At 40.6% G+C, this 25,222-nt stretch overlaps 1 protein-coding gene across 1 annotated transcript; it reads left to right on the top strand.

Annotated features, from left to right (window-relative positions):
• Positions 1–5,583: 5,583 nt before the first annotated feature.
• On the top strand, positions 5,584–22,861 carry LOC103133780 (zinc finger homeobox protein 3-like). The gene is made up of 11 exons (XM_007545678.2): positions 5,584–5,974; positions 8,302–9,994; positions 10,085–10,623; positions 10,757–10,970; positions 14,172–14,276; positions 14,392–14,525; positions 14,722–14,832; positions 16,303–16,456; positions 16,618–21,293; positions 21,376–22,044; positions 22,137–22,861. Exons 2-11 carry the CDS (start codon positions 8,338–8,340, stop codon positions 22,251–22,253), a joined length of 8,376 nt encoding a protein of 2,791 aa, XP_007545740.1. The 5' UTR covers positions 5,584–5,974; positions 8,302–8,337; the 3' UTR covers positions 22,254–22,861.
• The last annotated feature ends 2,361 nt before the right edge of the window (positions 22,862–25,222 follow it).

Here is a 25,222-nt window from a genome sequence, read left to right as displayed (position 1 = left end):
TATCTATCTATCTATCTATCTATCTATCTATCTATCTATCTATCTATCTATCTATCTATCTATCTATCTATCTATCTATCTATCTATCTATCTTTAAAATTTGATTCTAAATATTGGCTAGCTGTAGGCACTCTCATGTACATCCAACATTATTATTATAAATGCCGTACTGCAGTAAGCCACAGCCATGGAGATGAGATGATATGAGATGAGATGAGATGAAATGAAATAAGATGATACTCCTTATTGATCCCCAAGGGGAAATTCATCTGTCCAAGGCAGGGGCTACAAAAAATAAAATGAATAACATATCAAACATATTTGAAAATAAACAAATGAATCATGATAACAATAAAAGGGAAACCGTCACACAAACAAGAGGGGGTCTGATCAAATCAAATCAGAAACAAAGTTCAAAGAGGGATAATTGTTCTTGTGAACAAATACAAGCCAATACCTGTAGAAATATATTAATGGAATATGATATGTTTTTTTTCAAAAATGATTCTCTGAATATAAACAAAACTGTTACAAGTAATAATTTGAAAGGAAATACACACATTCCCAATTTAAACATCATTTACAGAATCAAGTAAATATTGGCTGGATAATATCATTCCATTCCAATCAGAATGTTTTCAAAAGTTTATTTGTAGTCCTTCATCTGATGGAAAACCGGTTGATAATAACAAGCCTGTTCAGAAACAACTTTATTAGGGGAAAGCTGAAAGGAATAGCCAGTTAGCTGAGCTAGCGTCAGGCCTTCTGATGTTTCTTTAACATTTGAGGCATTTCAATGCCTATTCCAACCATTAAAATGAATTTTCAAGCAAGACTGACATATTGACAGAACAGACTGCAGTAACATTGGATCTGTTTTTGACAGCCTATGACAAAGTCAGCATATCACCAGGTGCTGACGCTGAGGTTTAACAGGAGAGCCTTCCTGCTGCTGCTGCTGTGCATCGGCACGTTCCTCTTCTGAAATGATCTGAAACAGTGAAAGAACCAACACTGGATTTATTACTCAAATGAGAGAACTTCAACATATTGCATATTTCCTGAGTTTTCTATTTTGTCAAATTACAACAACCTTCAGTGTTGTAATTTGACTGTGATAGACCGACAGTGCATGACAGTCAAGCGAAACAAAAAGGATATAGTTATTTTTGCATTAATGAAAATCTCTCCACATTTGCCACTGTTTAGGTTCACAATTCACTTAAGTAAATAGATAGCAACAAGCAAACCTGCCTGCATTTTGATTCCAGATATTTAGAGGACATGAGGAGCAAGGTCCTGTAACCAGGTACAATAAAAATGTGACCTTAGGACCAAAACAAAACGCTGGGAGTGCAAAACTAACTGTGTACATCACACTGAACACAACATAAGTTGAAACTTAGATAAGCATCCCCATGTCGTTCTATGGGGATGCTTTTTCTTATTTTTACAAATTGTTATTTGCCCACGTCTTAAACAAAACCGACTGAGCTTGGAAAATTTGGTAAAGAAGAACGCTGCAAAGCCGGTAGGAACACACCCCAAAAGACTTTCAGCTTTAATTGAAGTAGTAATTAGTTCTCAGAAAGAAGTTGTCATTCCTTGTGATATAAAATCTCAATTAAATACACAGCAGTTTGCAGCTATAATCTGACAAAATATGAAATAGCAACAAATTTGCAAGACCCTATACTTAAAAGCCACGGCAGTAAAAAGTAGCACTCCTTCATGTATTTTTACGAAACAAAAAATGTAAAGCACAATATGATGGCACTTTCTATGATATTCTATGTAACTAAAACATAAACTATTAGTATTTCTCTGGCAATGGCCATCCAGGTGCCGTAAGCCTTAGCAAGCGTATGCTTTTGCGGCCTATAAATACCTGTGTGAATGTAGCGCAGGTTGATGCGCCTTCAAAGAGAAACAGGGAGAAAAAAAAATTCCATTTAAAATCAGAATCAGGGAAACCAAATTAAATTGGGTGCAAATCCCCCATGTGCATGCTCCCTCCCCATTTCTGCCCTATCATCTATCTCTGGACCATGGTGGGGTTGTCATGTCGACCAGCCCACAAGTTACTATGACAACGGCTCGAGGGGGAAGCTCTTGCTAGTGAGGTTATTGCCTCCTTGGGGAAGCAAGAAGGACAGGTGGAATGTGAGCTCAGACAAAAGGACCTACAGACACCGAAGAGCCGTTAAATGAAGGGAGAGGTCAGGCTTGAGGATGTTAACTGTGAGTTTGGGTGTTAACAATTAGAACAATGCAGAACACGACTCGGCGTGTAAGTCTGCAGTAGTACAAAAGTTTCTCCCTGCTGGAGACAGCCTGTGCCTCTTACTGTACATGATGTATTACACTTCCAGCGTGGTGCCATACCCAGGGGCAGTTAGGGGGGTTGGAGCAAGGGAGGGAGTGACATTAAGGACCCTCCAAGGTGTCAGATGGGTCCCCAGTTTCCCCCACTTTTTGTCATATAAATGTCATAAAGACAAGTTTGGAGTTGGGAAGCTTTTCGGCTCTGCCTGGGGGGTATCACAATGGTTAATTGCCCCATTAGCACTGACAGGGTAAATTGGTGGAAGGGCTAACTATATATTACAGTGAAAACAACAAACCCCTGGCACACACCTAAGGGCACGGCAACCCAGTGCCTGTTACAGCACAATCTGTTTGTGTGAGCAATATGTATGCGAACACAGCATATTCACAAACTTCAAACTTCTTCAAATTCGGTCACATTACAACAGAAACTTCAATGTTTCATTGGGATTTTATGTGACAGACCAACAAAAAGTAGTGCATAGTTGTGAAATGGTAGAAAAATAAGAAATTATTCTAAAATTGCCTTGCAATAAAAATGTGAATGGAAGAGTAGTGTGCCCTTGTGTTCAGTCTCTCTGAGTCAATTCTTTGTTGCATCAACTTTTTCTGCAATTTTGGAAGTTGGGAACATGCCTCTCCCAACTTTGCATGTCTAAAAATTAATATTTAACATATTCTTTGGAAAGTATCTCACTTTCAGGAAAAGTTGTTGGGGAATGTCTGTGAACAGCAGCTATTTCTATAGATTCTCAATTCCAGTTCGGTCTGGACTTTGACTGAACCATTATTTTTAAGCTGTTCCCCTGTAGCTAAGGCTTTAAGTTCAGAGTAGGTGCTGGAGGGGGAGAATTTGCTCCAATTGTTTTTATTTCAATATTGACCTGTGTTTAACTTCATCTATACCTACCAAGAAATTCTGACTAACTTCCCTGCCTTTTGGGTAAAAAAGAAAAAAAAAAGACTTCCCACAGCATCATGCTGCCACATCAGGATTTACTTTATAGGGATTTCACTGAGGAGTATCAGAATAAGATTTATATTTGTAAAAATATATAAAAATAATATACAATTTCCTTTCAATCCACCTAACTGCACCTAGTTGTATTGATTGTAACATAAAACTGAAATGAAATATGAAATTTGTTGTAATGAGACCAAACTGAGTTTAGTTCCAAGGATATTTTTGCAAGGTGCAGTAATAGCTGTAATACTTTTAATTTAAGTAAAATAGCACAACACTGTGTTTGTATTGAAATCAGATCTTTACTCGTGTGTCCTGAATTTACAAACTCAAATGTAAACCAATAAAGAAAATATCTGTGAAAAGTGTCTCAAATGCATAAACTACTTTGCATATTATGTGTAAGAACCATGTCTGCCACATATTCCACACTTAAATATGTCCAGCTGCGTTTTGGCATAAAAAAGGGCTAAGAAATATGCATGATTATTTTCAGAATAACGTGATATGTTTTAGTGAAATTCTAATAAACCAACTGCTTAAAGCCAAATCTTTTACAAGCAAAAAAATATCACAGCCTATACAGTAATACACATAGAATAAGCTTCTAAACATCTGGGTTTCTTTAATGACATCTTTTTTTTTTTTTGCAGTTTTATTTATTTACTTTTCAATTAAAATTGAGAAAGTACTATCCTCATTACATATGACCCCCCTCGCTAGACTGACGCGCAGAGCCAGCATAAGGAGCAGAACGTTGAAAGTCGCGCCACCATTCACTGTCGTGGTCTTCTGTCCCGAAAAATGACAAATTGTCTCCGATTTAACGGCAGCCATAACAAGAGAAAAATCCATGTATGCCTAAAGACAACAGTGCAGGCAGTGATTTATGGTTTTGATAACCTGCAGTCTTTGATAGAGGCCTCTGCCAGATCATCACTTCAAACATAGTCGAATCGTGAAATATTAATATGATGTTTCACAGACGCACAAGACAAATCATTTGGCGCTAAATTAATTGGGGAGAAAGGGAGAAGCTGAGTTTTTACACAATTACAGTAGAACATTTAAGTTACGAATAAAATATGCAAACATATTTATATATTAGACTATTTCCTTGTCTAATATATGACCTTGCATTGCTGTGTGTTTTTTAAAGTACTGTGATATGATAATACTAAATATTACGCATTATGTTTCCGCATAGGACATTTTACCTAGTCTCCTTTACGTTTTTTTTAATAACAATAACTTTAGGAATAAAGAAAAGATAAAGTAAAAATGAAAAAGAAAGAAAAAAGAGACAGAGCATACGATCTGATCTTATATTTGTGCCACTTAAATATATGGACGATCGACAGATTGCACATCCAGCGTGAAATTCACAATAGCATTATCATAACAATGAAGCTGAGCAGCGAGGACTGACGATCGGAGAAGAGGGGTGAAAAAACGCCTAAAGGTCTTGTTTGAGGACAAACATTGGAAAGGACACCCACTTTTTACGTTTAATTATTTTATTTTCAGGCACATGGAACTTAAATCAGAAATGTAGCCTGCGCAATCAGCTCAAGCAAAAAAAAAAAAAAAAAAAAAAAAGAAGAGAGAAACAGCATCTCATATAAAGCACGTTTTAGACAATCGCTGTCTTCTTTTGATTCTCTGTTTTATATAAAACGTTACTTTTGAAAAAAAAAATGTAATCAAGTAATTTTAATATGTCTAATTTTCTTTATTTTTTAGAAATCACTTTGAAAATCTAGATATGGCACTGTTAAAAAATAATTAGGTTTATTGTATGTCTATAAACATGGGCCATCCTTTGAATATTGCGTCGCGTCTGGAGTATAAGTGTCAATATGACATCCTACAAAAACGTCCTACGGGGCTTGTGAGTGTTTTTGTAACATTTTGTTGCAGGTCGGATTTTTACTTTTGAAGAATGTGGTATTTTTTTCCCCCTCGACTTTACATTGTAAATTCTATTGTCTTACCGTGTTCTATATTCGTTTTTGTGAGAAATAAAGATTTTATTCCCCATAAAATATATAAAATATTTAACATTTCATGTTCGTGTCGTTTGAGGAATCTAAAGCTGAATTTTCATCCGCAGATTAAAAAAAAATAAAAAAATAAAAGTCATAATTTAAGCTGTAAAATCTAATACTTTCCATATTTTTTCGTCTTTCCAGGCAGTCTCCGGTGTGGTTCTCCGCCTCTCTCTCTCTCTCTCTCTCTCTCTCTCGCGGAATCCTATTGATCCAAACGGGCTAATTAGCGGTGTCTGCGCAATTACGCACATGCGCACTGCGCATAATCTCAGCCATTTTTTGAAGGAAACTAATTAGCAGGAATAAAGAGCCAAGTGTTTTTTCCTCCCCTCAGTGATCAGAACTCATTCTACCTCTGGAGCTCGCACAAACCCCTCCGTCCCCATCTCTTCTGTTTACTACAACCTCTGTATGTAGCTTTAATTACACTGTTGTTTGGAAACAACTTGGACCCCGCTGCTCCCTCTCTCTCTCTCCCCCACCTTTCTTTTTCCCGATTTTTCTCTTCTTGGCTCCGTTAAAACACAGCAAAGGATCATTCATAAGGAATGAGCGGAGACTCCATGAGATTGCTTTCTGGACTACTACATATTCAGCGCGCGGAGCTTTGTGCCGGAGTAGCTGCAGAAATGTAAGTGTGTCGTTTGTTTACGATGTTCCGGGGAAGCTGAGGGAAGCGAGCCGGCCGAGTGGGGAAGAGAAGGAGGGGAGGCGTTCGGTCAATGCAGCCAGTAATTCTCACAGATCAGGGTTTAGTTGTTGTGTTTGCAAATCAAATCACCTGTTACCGGCCACTGAACGCGATCGGTCTCAATTCAGTTGCATCAGAAAGTGCTACTATGGTGTAGGACACAGCGTAAACAAAAGCAGAAGTAAAAGACTCGGATAGTCGGTCCGTGAACCATGCATGCTGCCTGTCCGGTTTTTCTTGTACCAGACACCCCTTTTGCAACCAAGGTTCCGGGAGGGGGAGGGGGGGGGGGAGAAAAATCAGAATACATGTTAGTAGTTTACCTTGAGGCTGGTGTTTAAATGTGATCCATCGGGTCTTTACAAAAGTAATTTTCCAGCTTTGAGTCCATGTCCTATAATAAAATAAAGTAAATCCACACAACTCTTCTGTCTGGTTCTCATCGCCCCTCAAACCCCTGCCTCTCCTTTCTATGCTGCACACTAACACACACACGCACGCACGCGCACACACACACACACACACACACACACACAGAGTCTCTCTCTCTCTCCCACACACACACACACACGCGCGCACACGCACCCACACACACCAACTAGGGAACCTAGGCATATTATTTTTTTGTTGCATGTTTTGGCATCATTGTTGGATTATTAAGCAATAACTAACCTGCAATATGGATTAATATCTGAACACTGATATAAAACAACTTTAATGGGGTTGTAATAAGCTCATGCATGTTTAATTTCAGGTGAGTGTACTTAATTGACATAATCAGAATCAGAAGCACAAAAGGATGAGCACTCATTAACACACACCATCATAGAGTCACACACACACATACACCCATCGCTAAATGATGGTTTCCCGCACTTGTGATCAATACAGAGCCAGGAATGCTTGTATAAATAGTTACATTGCCGATAGACCCCGGGTTATTGATTACAGTGTAAATGAAAATCTTTATCAGATTAGAGGCTGTTCTCAGCTGCTGGCAGGCCCAGCTCGGCCCCCTCAGTGATCGCTGGGCAGGACAGTGGACAGCTGCAGTGGGCAAGGGTCTGTGGCCTGTGACATAAACACAGTGCATTAAAGCACTATCAGGGTACCGATATGAGCCATATATCTTGGAGCTGCAGAAAGAAATGAGGGGGTGGGGGCTGGACACAGAAGAGAGGACTGGGGGTGCTTAAGAAGGAGGACGAGGGGGGATGGTTGGTTGAAGGAGAAGGTGAAAGGGTAGATGAAGGTCTCACCTTGATTATAAAAAGGTCAGTGATGAGATTGTAAGACACACATAGACTAACAGAGATGGATCTGTGTCAAATGGCATTTCAGCTGTCAGTCAGGAACCTAAGAGGGAGGAGGCCTCATCTATTTTTAGGGCATCTATGAAGTAAAAAAAATGATTTAGTTAAATTGTTTTAAAACCTTAATGAAGGCCAAAAACTTATTTAGCATCATGTATTGAAAACATGTCAATGTCAGTAGTTATTAACTGGAAGGAAAGCTGTTCTACATTATGCCGGGGGTTTTATGTTGTTGTTGTTGTTGTTTTACCTTTCTTATGAGATGTTCTATTATGTATCACAAATATATAAATTAGGTGAAAATGAATGATTTTCCTGATGAAGTCCTGGACATGGTATTTATGTGCATGAGTACATATTGTGAAAAAAAAAGCATAATGTTACATAAAAAATGCAAAAAAAAAAAGTCATTAAATTGGATGACCACATGCAATCTTCTATTTTATTTGAACAATTGGAAAACCTGGTCAATTTTAGCAAAAGCAAGCCTATTGGCAAGAAAAGCATAAAGAGTTAACTAATTAATTCAAAAAGATTCTGTTGTCTTACAGTACGTGTTCATTGATGCACTCTAAAGATTCAAAGACTAATATAATGGCTTTAAAAACTGTTCGTCTATCTTGTGTGGCAATTCCATGGAAGCCCTCTAGCTCTGAAGCATACTGTTCTTTATTTAATCCTATCCTCTGAGGAATATTATAGACCTCCTGTGTAGCCTTTACCCGCATTCCTCTACCCAGTTTAGCACTCATGCTATTGATTTTCCCATTAAGGGCTAACGCTAACCCCTGGGTAACCAGCCTTTGGATTGCGCACTGTGAATGTTGTATTGAACAGATGCTATCCAAGGAATCTAATCAATGACTTCACAGTTATGCAATTTTATTTAGATGACTCATGTATTCTCTTTTTTCCAATCTTTCTGTCTATCTTCTATCTATCCAAAATACACAGGTGGTCTGGTAATGTGCGGGAGCTGTAGCCTCTGGTATGGACACCGATGAGGGAGGAGGGGATGGAGGGGGGGGAGAAGAGAGAGATGCTGACTTCAGTCCCCAGGCTATATCTCTTCCTCTTCTGACACTGGCAGTCATTCCTGAGCAGGGGTCATCCTCTCATACCTCAGCCAGGGCCCCTGCCAAAGAATCCCTGACCCCGCCTCAACAGGGGAAGAAGGGCGCAGAGGGGTCCAAGGCTGGAGAGGGAGGTGAGCAGAAAGAAGAATGTCGACATCCGCCGGAGACAGGAGTGCATCAAAAGCATGGGTTTAAAGAAGACTTTGGGGATGGATATTCGTCAGGGCAAAGGGAAGAAGAAGAAAAGGTGCATGAAGGTGTGGTAGAGACGTCACATACATGGGACCTCCCAGCGGCAGTCAGCAGCAGAGGCATGGAGGAGAGGGAGGAAAAGGAGGAGGCCATTTCAAACCAAAGTCAAACCAAATCCAAATGTTCTTTATTACCTCAACAGAGCCAGTACAGCTCTTCTTCCAGCACTGCAAAGGCCAGTGGCACACTCGACAGCAAAACAGCCGCCTCTCCAAAGTCCTCCCATACTCCCTCCTCTTGTCCAAAGCCCTTCCCTTTTTCTTCAGTCTCTCCAAAGCACTTCAGTTGTCCATCATCCTCTTCTGCCCTGCTGAGCGAGACAGAGGTAAAAGACATTAAGGGAGATCAGGGCTGGATTTCTGGGTTTCCACAGAGCTTTAGATCCCAGCAGTCTTCTATGGCTTTTCCACTAGCAGGTACAGATCCTGTCGGTGCACCCACAGAGGATGATGTGCTGGCAGGGGTTCCTCACTCTTCCATTTCTAATGGAAATGGTGCCAAAGCTCCAGAACCAAACGACAGTCAGTTAGACACAGGGATGGATGATGAAAAAGACAAAGAAGAACAAAAAGAAGGTGTCCCTAAAAGCCTCAACCAAGACATTTCTAATAACTCCCTGACCAGTCACATGACAATAATGCACTCACGCAATTCTTGCAAGACTCTCAAATGCCCAAAGTGTAACTGGCACTACAAGTCTCAGCATACACTACAAGTTCACATGAAGGAGAAACATCCAGAGACAGGAGGCCAGTGTGTGTGTGGCACCTCTGGGGGAAAGTGTGTCTGTGGTGGCGGAACACAAGGTCTGTGTGGGTACTGCACTTCGGGAAAACCCCATCCTCGTTTGGCCCGAGGTGAAACATATGCCTGCGGCTACAAGCCCTACCGCTGTGAAGTCTGTGACTATGCTACTTCGTCGAAGGGCAACCTTAGCATTCACATGCAATCTGATAAACATCTAAATAATGTTCAAAATGGGGGACATGCAAATAGTCAAATGCAAAGCACTCTCAGTACCAACAACAGCAACTCATCCAGTGGTCACCCAGTAGATGAGCAACCTTACAGCAAGCTCACACTCGCTATTCCAACACCCACAGCCCAGCCTGCTAAAATCCCATCACCTGCTCACTCCCACTCTCACGGTAAGCGGTGGCGATGTGATGTATGCGACTATGAAACCAGCATCGCTCGCAACCTCCGCATACACACCACTAGCGAGAAACACACGCACAACATGCTGCGGCTCCAGAGAGGGTACTACCTGTCTCACTGCAGGGGTTTGGCCCCACATCTCAAACACCTACAAAACACAGGTGAGGAATGTGTTGCTTCATATATCCTAACATAACTTACTTTAAACACAAGATTCTATAAAGCGGGGTAATTGTTTTACTTCCTTTTAGGTGCTGAGCTTACCTTGAACATGCGACTGACTGGTCAGCAGGTTCCAGAACAACCAGTAACACTTGGGTCTACGCTCACTCCGTCCCCCTCTCCCTCCCCGTCTCCTCCTCCAGCCCCGTCTATGTCTCCTACTGCACCCCTCTCCCAGGGCGTGTTCCAATGCCTTGTCTGCTTGTGCTTTTCTTCCGACAGCTTAGAGTCTGTAGAGAAACACCTGAATGCTCCCCGCTCTTTGCCTCAGTCTGAGTGGTGCTCCCTTGTTGCAGGTGGTTGCCACTGCAGACTGTGTGGCTATACCACCCCTTTGAGGGCCAACTTCTCCTTACACTGCCAGACTGACAGACATCGCACCCGCTACCAGCTTGCTGCTCACCTCCAGGAGGGCGGAGACAGGGGTCAGGAGGGAGCCTCCCTCATTGCTAAGGGCAACCCCATCCAGCTACGGTGCAACCTATGTGACTTTGTAACAAGCAGTCTGGAGAAGCTACAGGGACATTCTCTCACTTCACAACACGGAGCGAGCTTTCGAGTATACAAAGTAAGGCACAAAAACACATTTGATTGTATTCCTTCCAGAATCCTTGTGCAGTAGAATTAGCAAATCTTGCATTTAAATAATAATAATAATCACAATAAAAAAAATCCATGTTTTCTTTCAATCTCAATTTTAGTTCCTGCAGCAGTATGATGGTGAGGTTGATGGAGGTTCATGGCTGTTCCATTGTCTTCTATGCAACCACTCCTCCTCTTCTAAACTTCAAGTACTTAAACACAGTCAAACGTCAGCTCATCAACAAAGAGAAGGGCTACTTCAGCTGCAGCCAATGGGTGGGGAAGAGCTGGCAGCCATTTTTACCATCAGAAAATGCCAACGTGGCATCACAGGTGAGACTATGAGATGTGTGGGTAGTCATGCTGAGATACTCACTTTAACTTTCAGTAAAAACGTAATAATTTCAGATTACATTTTATTTGAAGGGGGTTGAATAAGACTGTCATGACACTTTCATAAACATGACATAACACCTGTCATGAACATGACATAACACCTGTCATGAACATGAATAAGCCTTCATGAATATTTATGACTGTTGTCATAAAGCGTCATTTAGTAAATTATGACACTTTTAATACAAAGTTGACATAATTCAAAATGTCTTTGTTATGACAACTTGACATTAACCAGGAAATCATTACTGTTTAAACTTTACCTTTAATAACATAAAGTTACCTAATTATTAAAGTGCAATCAATAATACTTTTATAACAAATTTATATTAGTAATGATTTCTTGGTTAATGTCAAGTTGTCGTAACAAAGACATTTTGAATAATGTCAACTTTGTATTAAAAGTGTCATAATTTACCGAATGACGCTTTATGACAACAGTCATAAATATTCATGAAGGCTTATTCATGTTCATGACATGTGTTGTGTCATGTTTATGAAAGTGTCATGACAGTCTTATTCACCTCTCTTCAAATAAAGTGTTACCTAATTTCATAGTAGAGTTGCAAAAGGCTGGTAAATTTAAGGCAAATTTCCATCAGAAGTTAAAACTGGAGTATGTAACTTTAAAAAAAAATGTTTTTTTTAATTTACGGCATTACAGTATGGTATGAGGCAGATGATCTGTGGAAAAATACAATTCCTCTGCCTTTTCCTAGTGTTCCCGGTGGTAACTGCAGAAATGCACCTGGTCAAAATCAACTAATCAGAGCCAGGAGGATCTCAGCTCTGTTAATCACGCCTGTGTAGGTGCTACTCACATCTTCCCAATTGCTCTCTGCTACACGACAGCTTCTGCCCAATAGCAGAGCCTGCCATGAATGCTCAAGCTAACTGGCATTGCCCTCAATGACGATGGATAAACAGTTTTCCGGTCATTACCACATTGAACAGCGAATACACTACCATGACTGACAGCACTGAGACGTTCCTCCTGATTGTGATTGGTTGTTTTTCACCTGGAGCTGTTACCACAGGAAGAAGGCAGAGGAGCTTCATTTTTCACAGATCATTTACCTCATGCTATGCTATCATTACATGGTGACAATTTTTAAACTATAGAAAACATTTTTTTATAAAAGTTATATACTGCAGCTATAAGGTGGAAAATTTTGGAAATATTATAATTCCAAAAGTTCTTGGTGAATTATGGGCAAATTGAATAACAATTATAAGAAATAGAAATAAACCTTTAAACACACACATACGCTAGAAATTGCAGTTTACAGTTACCACCATAGTTATCATATAGCCATCTACTTTATTAATACATTATCATGTGGTATTTGCAGGTTAATTGGGATATTTTCAAGGTACACATTTGTACTATATGTCAATATATGGATAATATATATACTATATGATACAATTACATGACAATTGTAATTGTCATGTAATTACATGTAATTGTCTATGAGTAATTAAATTACTCACTCTATGAGTAATTTAATTACTTCACTCTATGATTGAGTCCAAATGTGTTGCCTCAGTTGCCCCGAGTAGGTGTGTGTAAATAGCACAGATATTCTCAAGTGTACTTGCCTGAAATCCAGATGTTTTAGTCAAGATTATGCTGTAATATATTTTCCCCAGCAATATATAAAACCCTAGGACCTCCTTTAATGATTTAAATCCCATGTTTATTTCCAATTAGTCCCAGAAATGTATTAATTTAAATTCACATAAATTTCCAAGGAAATCTTCCTACCTTCAAAATTCTATAACTTAGCCACCCTATCACAGTAACAAAAAAAGAAGAAAAAAAACAACTAAAGTGTAACACAATATGATTAAGTATTTTTAAAACAAGAAAGCTACAATTAATCGTGGTTATGCAAAAGTATTAACAGATTTTTATCACAGTTGGCATCATAATGTTATGTGTAACATTTATTTATTGTCATTTTGTCATTTTGATTTCTTTAAATCTCTGTTTTTATTTTAATTATGTAAAGCACTTTGAAATGCCTTGCTGCTGAATTGTGCTATACAAATAAAATTTGATTGATTGATTGATTGATTGATTCTCTAAACAGACTTAAAGAAAACTACAAAATGATCACTAGGTAAATTTGGTAGTAGTTTTTAAAGTAAACATGCAGATAGTGCAGAGTATTCTACCTACTTGCCATTTTTCAATATTACCAGGTTAATTAGTTGGGCTCCGGTAAAGTTTGAAGTTCTATATAGATGCTTATATACATATATTTTCAAAAGAAGAAATTTGTTTTTCTTGTAAGCAATGGAGACATGCAGTATCCCTCTTTCAGCAAGCTGATCCGCAGTCTTCCAGTTGATCCAGCTTTTTTTTATGACTTCTAATCAAAAGACCTTATATCCAGAGAAATTGTGTCACTGAAGAGGGTTTGAAATCCTAGTTTTTTTTTGTTTGTTTTTTTATTTTGGTGTACCTGGACACTGATAACCTGCCCATGCCTATTTGAGGGTGTCTTTGATTTAATGCTCTGAACCATTGCTGACTCCAGAGGGTAAACAGAGGATTGAGATGAAAACAGTGAGAAAATGAGCAATGGCTGTTGCTGGGATATTGATCAAACAAAGCGATTAGTCAATACACATCCTTGTTATATCCCCAATCACCCCTGACAACAGCTAACTAGCACCTGCTAATCAATGGACTAAAACAGATCAGCTGGAAAAAGACTGTGGGAGGCGGAGATTAGTCGTTACTCTACAGACTGCTTAAGATGAAATGCTGTATTTATATTGTCTGGAGTGTGTGGACTGCGTAACCCCTGAAATAAGTAGTTCAACGCTTCATTTGCAAAATGAATCTATCCTTAAATTTGATTTGCTGCAAATTAAGACTCATTGAGACGAGATTGTGTGTTGCCAGTCCATTTTAGGTCTACTCCACCTCTGAGAGAATCTAATGCAGAATCAATTTGTGATCAATAGAGTTTGCAGTCAAGCAAGAGGAATGAAGTGTGGTTCAAATACATTGGTCTTTTTGAAAGGTGCTGCCAGGAGAATAATATACATGCAATTAACCTGTTTATTATAGTATATTACATAAGGTCTTATGTTTGCATATCATAATTACTTGTCCTGTTCTAGGAGAACTTATCGAGGACATGGAGAGTTTCAGTGAGACCAGCACTGACCCCTTGGACACAACCAAAGACACAAGTAATTTAGGGGCAAAAAATTCTGAGGAAGCAGGTATTGCTGCTCTTACAAATTCTTCAAAGCTTTCACACATAACTCAACTTATAGAACAGTTATACAGTCCATAGCAAATTGAAGCCACTGTAAATGTGTATACTTTTACTTGAAGCAAAAACAAAAGAAGAACAAGAAAGAAGAGATCCAATGCCTCCAGCAAAGCGGTCGTCCCCTGTATATGAAGAAATGGAAACCTCCATCCCAACCAAACGCCCCAGAATACACCAGCAAAACGAGAACCAGCAGGCAAGCAGTTGAAATAGTTTAATAATTTGAAAGTGCTCATGCAAGTAAATATAGCATGAAATAAAGTACAAAATAAATGCAGTGCTAAATTATAACACTTCATTGACACTTAATATGATGCCTTTTTTGTTACTAATTCTGATAAAATAGATACATTTTTTTGTGCCTGTTAAATTTTCCTATTTTTCTCCTTCAGACTGTCCAGTGCCCATTGTGCCAGGTTAAACTCCCGTGCTCACACCTTCGACCTCATCTAACACACGTGCACAGTGTGGCGCAAGACTGCGTAGACAAGCTCATCAGCACGGTAAGCGTGTGCAACTGTGTATGTGTTTTGCTTTCATTCATCAGGAAGTAAAATAAAACGAGAAGCTGAGGCATTGGGGGATGGTGGGGAACGATTGAAATGTAGGGAGACAATTCCATTAAGAAGGCACCAGAGAGAAAGGCAGGCGCTTTTTTTAATGCATGTTTAAGTAGCTCCTCGCTATCATCTTTGATGCAGCCGCGTGTTCTCTGTGGATGTGTGTGTGTGTGCGTCTTGCAGAGTGGAAAGAGAGTAGGTTTGAGTGAGTGAGTGTAGGAAAAGCCAGTCTTTCTATAATGCATGTTTAAGTAGCCCTCTATTACCAGAAGTGCAGTCAAGCTAAAAAGGGGCCCCCGTGCTTTTTACTGTGTCTCTCCAACTAACAATGACCGGTCATCTATCCACATCACCATCCTCCATCTCCCTGGCCTGTATGCTAAGTGGCCTTTGTCTCTTGCTCTCTTCCCTCCTCTTCATGACTGCTTTTTTCACCCTTTCTCCCCTCTGCCGTCCTCCCCCCCCACACACCCGGCTTCACAAATCACTCTTTTTCTGCAATTTCTGTCCTGCCCCTTTCCTGCTGTCTCTCCCAAGCCCTCTCTCAATTTTTTATGCATTACCCCCTCCCTTGCTCACTGTCTTTCTCCAGAGCGTTTTTTTTGTGTGTTCTTTGCCCCCTAACTTTCTCCCTCTCCTTGGTCTATCGCTTTTTCATATTCTACACCCCTTGGCCCCCCCAATCCTCCATCCCTCCACACCTTCCCCTCCCTCACTCTCTCTGATAGTAATTGAGGTTCATTAATTCAGACTGAGGTGATGATGGCCATTATGTACCTTGCTTTCCAATTACGCTCTCTAGATTAAGTCTGACCTTCAGTTTTCTCTGCAGTGTGTATGTGTGGTTGTTCTTCTCTTTTGCAGCTATGAAGCTGTTACGCAGTGAAGACTTGTCATGTAAATCTCATCTTTGGCTCTCTGTCCTTTCCTCAGGGTGGCTAGCTGTTTGCATAGATATACTATTTACCCTCACTGCTTGAAGCAGAGAGGATGGAGTTTCCTATATGACGAATTATTTTAAATAAATTAATTATTCAGCTCAGTAAAGTTTTATTAAACCCTTGGGCCATGTGGCATTGGAACTGAAGGGCAGAGACACATATCTCAACCATGTATTTTTATTAACAAACTGATGCGTCTTGCTTCTTGCACTGCTATAGAGGGAGGTGCAAAATTTAACAATACGTTTGAATGTTTTATGATATTGTTACAGTAATCTCATGCGTCTGTCTTTGTACAACTCGGTATTTGCTTGCTATTTTACTCTACAATGAGACATGTTTTATTCATATTGCTAGATTAAAAAAGCACAGCAATGCCAGACATTCATTTTATTTTCAGTCCGTAAATGGCCTCTTAGAATGCCTGGAAATTAGAAGCAATGACAACTGATAATGTGTTACTTTTTTCCAGGTGACACCATCCACGGAACAGCTTGAGCCTCTGCTGGAGTCAGAACCACAGGATTTGGTTACGAACAACATTCAGAACACTAAAACCAAGAAGAGCAATGATGCAAAGTGCTACCATACTGCAGGGTCTATTGTTTGTTCACAAAAAAATAAAGGTTGGTAAAACAATGTGTAGAGCTGTTTAGAACTCTTACAGAACATTATTTATATAACACAGTTTTTTCTTGAAAAAGAAAAAAAAAATGTTGTTTGCTTATTCTCAAAACTTTCTTCTGGACTAAATTTTTACAATCATCTTTTCTGATGTATTTCGCAGGTATCTTAGTAGAGAACACCGAGGGAGATGTTGCCGCACCCAAAGATGTCACAGCACTGCTCACCCCACCCCTAGAAGACAACGCCAGTCACCCCTCAAGCGGCACTCTGGCTCCTCAGTCCCCAACTCAGACACCTCCTTCCTCTCCACCCATCTCCCCTCTCAGCGACCCCTCTCCCCTTTCGGATCGTCATGGTTACCGGTTTCGTTGCAGCAGGTGCAGCTTGGCATTTCCCACTCAGGAGAAGCTCCAGCTGCACTGGCAGTACCATGCCATGAGGGCGGCGACAGAGTGCCCCCTTTGTTCTAGACAATGCCGTAGTCAGGAGGCCCTGCAGAGACACATTCAAAACACGCACTCGCAACAGGACAGCACACAGGGACAGAATGCTCTCTTAGCACCACACACTGTGCCATATATGGAACATAACATAAATTCAGTACAGCAAGATTGCAGTTTATCACCTGAAGTTGGGGAAGAAGCAGGAGAGGGTGATGATAACAAGATAGATGAAGAAACCCTTGGCATTGAGGTGAGGGAAGAACAAAAGGAAGATAAAGCTAAAGAGAAGGAGGTTGTCCATGAAGCTAATGGAGTTGAGGAGAATTCAGCTGAGGTTGAGAAAGGATCACCAGAGGAGGTTGAATCAGAACCTAGTTCTAGCCTTCTTGTCAAGAAAAGCTCAAACCCAACAATGGATCGTTATCTAGACCCATCCAGGCCTTATAAATGCACCATATGCTCTGAATCTTTTACTCAGAAAACAATTCTTCTGGTGCACTATAATTCTGTATCTCATCTCCATCGTGCCAGAAGAGCCCTGCAAGACTCTGGCACAAATTCTACAGCTCCTGAAGCCCCTCGTGGCCCAGATCCTAGACCTTATCGCTGCCGATTATGTGGAGTAGGCTATAGCCAGAGTTCTACACTGGACATCCATCTTCGCTCTGTTCTTCATCAGACTCGAGCTCGTGCTGCCCAGAACTCAACAACACAGACTTCAGAGTCAAGCTTAGCTCTTCCAGGGTCAGTCCCTTCTTCCACTGCCCAGGTTGCTGCTACCAGAGAGGAAACATCCAAAAGTTTGCCTATTGCCAAAAAGCCAGATGGGATAAGTGTTTCAACGTCATCTTTAGTAGGCTCTAGCTTATTCACTGATACTCAACCCACCCTCTCTGACCCAGCAGAGTCTCAGCAAGCAAAAAAGAGAGTGGCAGAGCTTCTTGCATCAAGAAATCAATTGATGTTACTACAGCAGCAACAGCTAGCTCAGGCACAGGTCCAGGCTCAACTACAACAGCAAACAGCACTCCTTCAGTCCCAGGCGATCCATCACCTTCCCTTAGGACCAGAGAATCTCTTTAAACAGCACTTTTCACTGGCACCAGATAACCTGCTTTCCCTTCAACAACAACTACTCCTACCATTTTACTTGTCAGACGTGAAGCTTAACCCAGAGTTCAGTGTGAAGAACCAAGATCTTGGTCTCGAAGTATCTTCTAAAGTCATTCCAGAAGAACAGACTAAGACAGATTCTAAAAGGGAGTCTGAGTCAGAGCAGAAACCCAACCCAAAACAAAGTTCAAATACTACTGTTAACCAGTCAACTGACCATTCACTAAGCAAAGCAAAAGTTGATGTGATCTACAGTGGGTCCTCCAACAAGCAGAATAAAATGGAAATGGAACAAGATGGTTCCATTGTTAAGGAAGAAACAGATGAGCTACATGTGGAAAAGGAGAATCAGAAGCAGGAAGTGGCTTGTTCCTCATTTACTCATCTTGGATCAGAATGTCCCCCTCCAAGAGTGCCCTATGCTGCAGTGAATGGGGAGCCTCTACGAGCTCTGCTCCAGAGTTATGGCTATGAGCTGGCCCTTCAGTATTTACAAAGCAGACACAGACACCAGTTGCAGGTTATACAACATGCTGACATAAGCAAGGTGGAAGAGTATTCAGACCAGGAAAAAAATGAATTTACTCTTGCACAGACTGAGAAAATGAAAGGATGGAATAACAATTGTCAAGGGATAGAAAGCAACAAAGACATAGATTTGAAAATACAAAATAAAGATAATTTATTTCCAAACACAAAGCAAAAATGCTGTGAAACTGGAGAAAAGTGCAGAAACTGTGGCAAGCTGTTTTCTAATGCCTTGATTTTAAAAAGCCACCAGGAGTATCTTCACAGAATGTTGTTTCCCACAGATGCTCTGGAGAAATTTTCCAAAGAATATAGACTACAGTATGACCAGATGTACCCCCTTACCGAGCACAAATTGGTAGAGAATTCAGCTGTTTCCACCCAAGCTGCATCTTCTACCATAGCTAAAGAACCAGAAACCCCAACAGACACTAAGACTCATGTGAAAAAACTGGAATCTTCACCAACTCCACCATTTTCAGATCCAATAAATAAAGCAAGTGCCACAACAAAAGATCAGAAAACAACTGTCTCTGTTGTAACATCTCAGTCTTCCCCTTCTCAGTCACAAGAGCCTAAACAGCAGGAGGTTCCAATCCCTGATACATCTGGTACAGCTACATCCCATTCTACAACTCCAATAACTCTATCATTGCCTAAAATACCCATGCTTCCTCTTTCCTTGTCTCAGCTTTCCATACCCCCATTGTCCATACCGAAGCTTCCTCTTCCACCAATTCCTTTTCCCATGGAGCTACCACTCATACCGCCTGTTGTGATGCAGTCTATGGCTCTCCAAACTCAACCGTGGTTAGACTCAACCATTAACCCTGAGCTGGCTAAACTTTACCAATCTCAGCTTAACCCAGCACTCATAGGGCAACAGCCACAGCTAAGCCCAGCTTTGCTTGCCCAGCAACCTCAACCCAGCTCAGCTTTGCTAAGCCATTCTCCACAGCTTAACACAAGTTTGCTTGGTCAATCACAACATAGTCAAACAGGACAGCAAAGCCAGGTCAGCCCATGCACACCAGAACAACAGCAGGCTAAAAGAACCAGGACAAGAATATCTGAAGATCAATTGTCTGTTTTAAAGAAACACTTTGATATTAATAGTCTTCCCAGTGATGAAGAGATCAACCAGATGTCTAGTCTATCAGGTCTGCCTCACAAAGTAATTAAACACTGGTTTCGCAACACACTATTTAAAGAGCGCCAGCGAGACAAGGATTCTCCTTACAATTTTAACAATCCCCCAACCACAGCACTGGATGATTCCAGAGAAGATACAACCAAAAAGCAGTGTTTGACCCTTTCTCCATGTTCACTTTCCCCAGCCCTTTCCACCAACCCTTCCCCACAACACCAGATGATAGAAGAGCCCCAGAGAGGCAGACGCTCTTCCCGAACTCGTTTTACAGAAAAACAGCTGGAGACTTTGCAGGGGGTGTTTGAGGCCACCCCTTACCCTAGAGAGGAAGAATACGATAGGTTGTCTGCTATCTTGTCCCTTCCTAACAGAGTTATTGTTGTATGGTTCCAAAATGCAAGACAGAGAGCTCGCAAGAATCAAGACCGTGGATCAGATGACGGAGCAGAGGGAAAGAGCAATCTTGACAACATCAACAAACAAAGAGATGGTTGTTACACGACTGATGCTGATCATCAGGATAACAGCTATGAAGATGGAGGACAAGTAAACCCTCATGATGAAAATTCAATGGATTTGACCTACGAGTATTACTCCCACCCTGATTCACCTTCCCTTGATTCTTCCATTCACTGCTCCGACAATGAGCCTCACACAACCAAAAGTGAGCAAACATCTGCTACAAAAAAACATGAAGACAAAATAACCTCTACTCAGGCTAACATGAGCCCAGTTTCTAGGAACAGTCAAAGTACACTTTTAGATGCAGACGCACAACACAAAGAAGTCCTTCAGACTTTAAAAACAGTATCTGATTCACCGCCTGGAAATCTGGCAGAAATGCCCCAGAATTGTGCTGCATCCACTTTACAAAATAGTACAACACAAATCTTGACTAACGCTAAATCAAACCAGGAAACTACATGCAGTCCTTCAAGAACCCAACCTTGTGAAAAGGTTGCTGACCCATCACCAAGCCCCTCCTCTGCTCCAGAATCAGAAACAATTCAGCCTTGGGCACCTGATACAACAGCTTGCCTATCAACTGAAACCCAGCCTCAACCCCCAGCAAAATTCCAATGTAGTCTCTGCCCAATGGCTTTGCCATCCTTTCAGCTGTGGCAAGAACATCAGACTAGGCATCTCCTGGCAGCTCAGTCCCAGGTACAACTTTTACACTCTGGATTCACAGACCGACCCATGCCTTACATGATGCTTCATCCAAACCCAACTTTAATGGCAAGCCAAATGCTTTCAGGGGCCATGTCCCAGATACACCCCAGTCCCACACATCCCATGATTTCACACTTGAACAATATCCAAATTAAGAACACATTCTCTGATCATTCTAGCAACACTCTTAGCAATTCTTTGAGCCCCACAAAGCAGAGTTCAAAACATATATCAGAGTCTAGTTTTGAAGGCCAAAGAGGCAATAGGGAGGTCGAAGATGAGCACAGGAGGGATAAACGTCAGAGAACTACCATCACTCCAGAACAGCTTGAAGTGTTATACCAGAGGTACAGTTTGGACTCTAACCCCACCAGAGGAGTCCTTGAGAGTATTGCACGAGATGTGGGTCTCACAAGACGCGTAGTTCAGGTATGATTTAAGTGATGAGTAGGTAAATCGTTTTGCTTTGTTGACTATGCCGAACATTAAGAAATCCAATGTTTTTTCACAGGTATGGTTTCAGAACACACGGGCAAGAGAAAGAAAAGGACAGTTTCGGTCAGTGGGGCCAGGATCAAGTTTCACCTTTGGTTTGAACCACCTGCGTTGCCCATTCTGCAGGGCTCTTTTCAAAGTTAAGAGTGCTCTTGATGCTCATATGAGATCACGCCACTGGGCGGAGGCTGAAAGAGCAGGCTACAACCTGTCAATAGGCAATGGATCCAGTGGACAGACTGTGATGGCGATGACATCTGCCACAGAAAGACCAGGTCCGTCTATCTCCTCCACCCCTATCCACAACCCTGGCTATGACATGATTAACAAAGAGTTTAGCTTGAAGCCACCAATGGCTTCTTTTTCTTCTTCCGCCAACCTGAAAAATGCAGAAGAAGAGGATGAATATGAGGATGATGATGACGACTACCCATGTGAGGAGAGTTGCAGTATGGTTGACCAAGGTTCTTCAAGCCCTGAAATATCCGGGGATCAAGGCTCAGATTGGAGTGAGACACAAAGTCAGCAACAGCACCACCACCATCAGCAGCAGCGCCAAAGGACACAGATGAGTCACTTCCAGGTACTTCAGCTAAAAAACTTCTACAGTAACCACCGCACACCAAACCGTATTGAGTGTGAGACGTTGGGCCAAGAGTTGGGATTGCCCCCACGTGTGGTCCAGGTAAGTAAAAAGCAACCAAATGATATTAAAGATTGACAATCAAGCTTGTGAAGTTCAGCATGTGATACATAGTAATGAAAATAATTTCACAGGTGTGGTTCCAGAATGCCAGAGCGAAGGAGAAGAGAGCCAGGAGCTTGACCTCTGAGACTGCTGAGAGGGAACAAGCTGAGCTTTCAGCCAGAGCAGAGGAGAGAGACAGGGCTTAGAAAGGCAGACTGCTTCTTTCAAATATGTTCCCAGTAAAAGCCCTCCTCCAACTTCTGACTCCAGAGATACCGCATTGAGTCTACTGTCTACTTGCTGCCAAACCAATAACCTGAACACCCCAAAGATGCAGAGCCACAGTGGCCCAAAGAGAAACTCTCTTAACTAGTACAGGAGAGCCCAAACCAAGTCCTCTTTACCAGAGCTTTCCTCTTTTCATATTACTCCTTAACTATTTCCCAGTCTGTCCTTTCTTGTTGAAACAAGCTCTTCTCCAGTATCCTTCTTACACCAAACTCCATCTTTATATGAAAAAAAAAGAAAAAAACACCATGCCACAGAGGCCAAAGAGCATTCTTCAAGTATGTGACCTCACTGCCCAGCTAGACCTGCAGTCTACCTCTCAGTCTGCATGACAGACTCACAGTGGGCCCTCCACCGGACATTGCTAGATAACTAGCTGTGTAGCATGTAGTTCCAGTCTGGTCAAGGTTGGAAAATAAATTGTTGAAGAGATTTTAGTGTAAATAGCGAACTCCAAAAAAAAAAAAAAAAAAAAAAAAAAAACGACTTGAAGAAAACAAAGCAGTGGAAATGGAAGAAGGAAAAATAACTGAATAATATCCTTGAAATACCTATGGGTATTTTGCATAGAGCTTTTGTAAAGACTGTCTCAGATTCCAAAGCTCATAACCAAAATTTTATATGTCTGTTTATTTAGTTTAAACATGTTTGTTTTCAGTAACAAACTGCAGAGCGGACGTCTGTATGGTGAGGGGTGAGATCTGCAGCTGTCCGAGGTAATGTGAGTACCAACAGACTGATGTGGTGCTATAATACCACTTCACCCTCCCAAAAGCCAATGATAAGTCTTCTGTTGTACATGTGGCTCCTTGTATGTTCCTTTAGTGGATAACAGCCCAAATAGCACAGTATGTAAAGGCCAGTTTGTCCCAAAAAGGGGTAAACTATTTTTTATAGCACTCAACCATTATACTGTATATGAAAACTCTAACCAAACTCGAATTTACATTGTGTGTGTTTAGTAATAGTTTCTTAATATAAAATCTTATGGATTGACACAAACTGTCTTGCTTCAATATAACTGTGTCATGATAATGAAAAGATTAAGACAAGCTTTCATATGTTCAGGTAAGGTAAATTACTGCCTTTCCATTTTATTTGAATATACCAATGGCTTAACAATGTTATATGATTAATGTAAAGCTTTCTATGCTCAGATCAACATGGCTCCTCCTTAGATGTGATCTTCAAACTGTAATGATCTGTTTCTAAAACAAAAGACGCCTATAGTTATAACTTGGGACAAACCATGTCAGGAAATTTTCACAAACATCTGTGCATTTCAAAGATCTGAGCTTTTCACCTATGGGTGATAGATTGTTACAAAAAAAACAAAAAACTATTAAAACTAAAGTGTTTAATAATGTGAGGGGTAAATGTACAGTATTTAGCTTTTGTATGGTTGACTCGAGACTTCATTGGATGTTTGACACGTAGCTCTCTTTTCCACATGTACTGAGCTTTTCTGCAAAGTTGAGGGGGGAAAAAACCCACTTTGGATGTTATTAATGTTATTTTTGTACTCTTAATTTATTCGTCTCCTCCCTTCATGCCTGATATTTTTTGTTTTTTCTCTCTGTTTATTTTCTACCAGTCCTTATTCTACCTGTAATAATGATAATATAACAATAATAGCTAAACAATAATTAATGCTTTAAGACAAAAATCCAAAGACGTGATAATACTTTAACCATATGAACTACAAAAATAAGCGCTACTGTTTACTTGATGATGTACTGCTGTTTTTAAAGAAGGAAGGAGTCCCTGTATCTAAGCTACTGTTTTCTGCCTCTCATAAGCACACTGGAGACTGTAACCAAAACCCCAAACTAGAGCCATGGCAGTCTGTAATATAGCGGTTGAAGAGTTTTACTTCTCTTAAGAAATGTTGCATTTATTTTTCTTTTATACCATAGTGTTGAACTTCAGCCCTTAAGGATGTCCAGTTTGCTGCTAATGTACTGTAGTTTCTAATGATATTGTAGAAAGATGCATGCTCTGATCGCTTTACCACTAGGCTTTAATGACTACAAACTGTAATACCTGTGATGCTGTTGATAAAATGCTCCTCTGTCATTCTGTTCAAATGCAATGCAGTCGAAACCAGATGTTTTCTTTTTCCCCCAAACACTATAAAATAAAACATAGTTTTAAAGTTTCTGAGATTCCATCAGAATAAACTTTTTTTTTTCTTCAAAATTAGAAGGTCTCATACATTTCCATAGTACCTGCCTTAAAACTGAATTATATGAGCCGAATGTTTTTGGCTTCTTTCCACAAGCTTTTCACAATAGTCAGCTGACATCTGGACCCATTCCTCCTTATGGAACTTCTATAACTCTGTCAGATTATTAGGTCGCCCTGCTTATTTCCACCTTTTCTGCCCAGAATCTTTCTGTCCCTGAAATCAGGGCTTTGTGGCGGCCAGTTTAAAAACACTGATTTGTCCTTACGCTACTTAGTAATTAATTTGTCTGCACAACTGTGGTCATTTTCTGCTTGGGAGACCTATTTATGTCCAAGCTTTAACTTTGTCTTGACACGTTGCTTCAAAAATGTTCACATAATGTTATTTCCTCATAATGCCTTCTTTTTTAAGCACACCAGTCTCTCCTGCAACAAAACAACCACATAAACGGACAATGCCATCTCGGACTTCACATTTTTAAGGGTATTCTTAGTCTTACAAGCCTCCTCCTTTTTTCCTCACAGTGCATTTATGGCCATTATAACTAAACACTTTTAAGCAATGTTAGTCTTGTCAGACCACAGAATGCATACTACATGGATCTTGTACCCTTGAATGAACCAGACTTCTGGAGCTCCCAATTATTTTCTTTATATCCTGAATGATTCCTTTAGTTTTTTTTCCACGAAGCAAACAAAT

This window comes from Poecilia formosa, unplaced genomic scaffold (assembly GCF_000485575.1).
Source record: "Poecilia formosa unplaced genomic scaffold, Poecilia_formosa-5.1.2 Scaffold13, whole genome shotgun sequence".
NCBI classification, from domain to species: Eukaryota; Metazoa; Chordata; class Actinopteri; order Cyprinodontiformes; family Poeciliidae; genus Poecilia; species Poecilia formosa.
This window is presented reverse-complemented; position numbering and strand designations above follow the sequence as displayed.

What these genes read in the sequence shown, in the direction of transcription:
- LOC103133780 (XM_007545678.2), top strand. Translation starts at nt 8,338, where the DNA reads ATGGACACCGATGAGGGAGGAGGGGATGGAGGGGGGGGAGAAGAGAGA. An exon ending in CAAACACCTACAAAACACAG is followed by an intron (nt 9,995 to 10,084) that starts GTGAGGAATGTG and finishes ACTTCCTTTTAG; the next exon opens with GTGCTGAGCTTACCTTGAAC. An exon ending in AGCAAAACGAGAACCAGCAG is followed by an intron (nt 14,526 to 14,721) that starts GCAAGCAGTTGA and finishes TTTCTCCTTCAG; the next exon opens with ACTGTCCAGTGCCCATTGTG.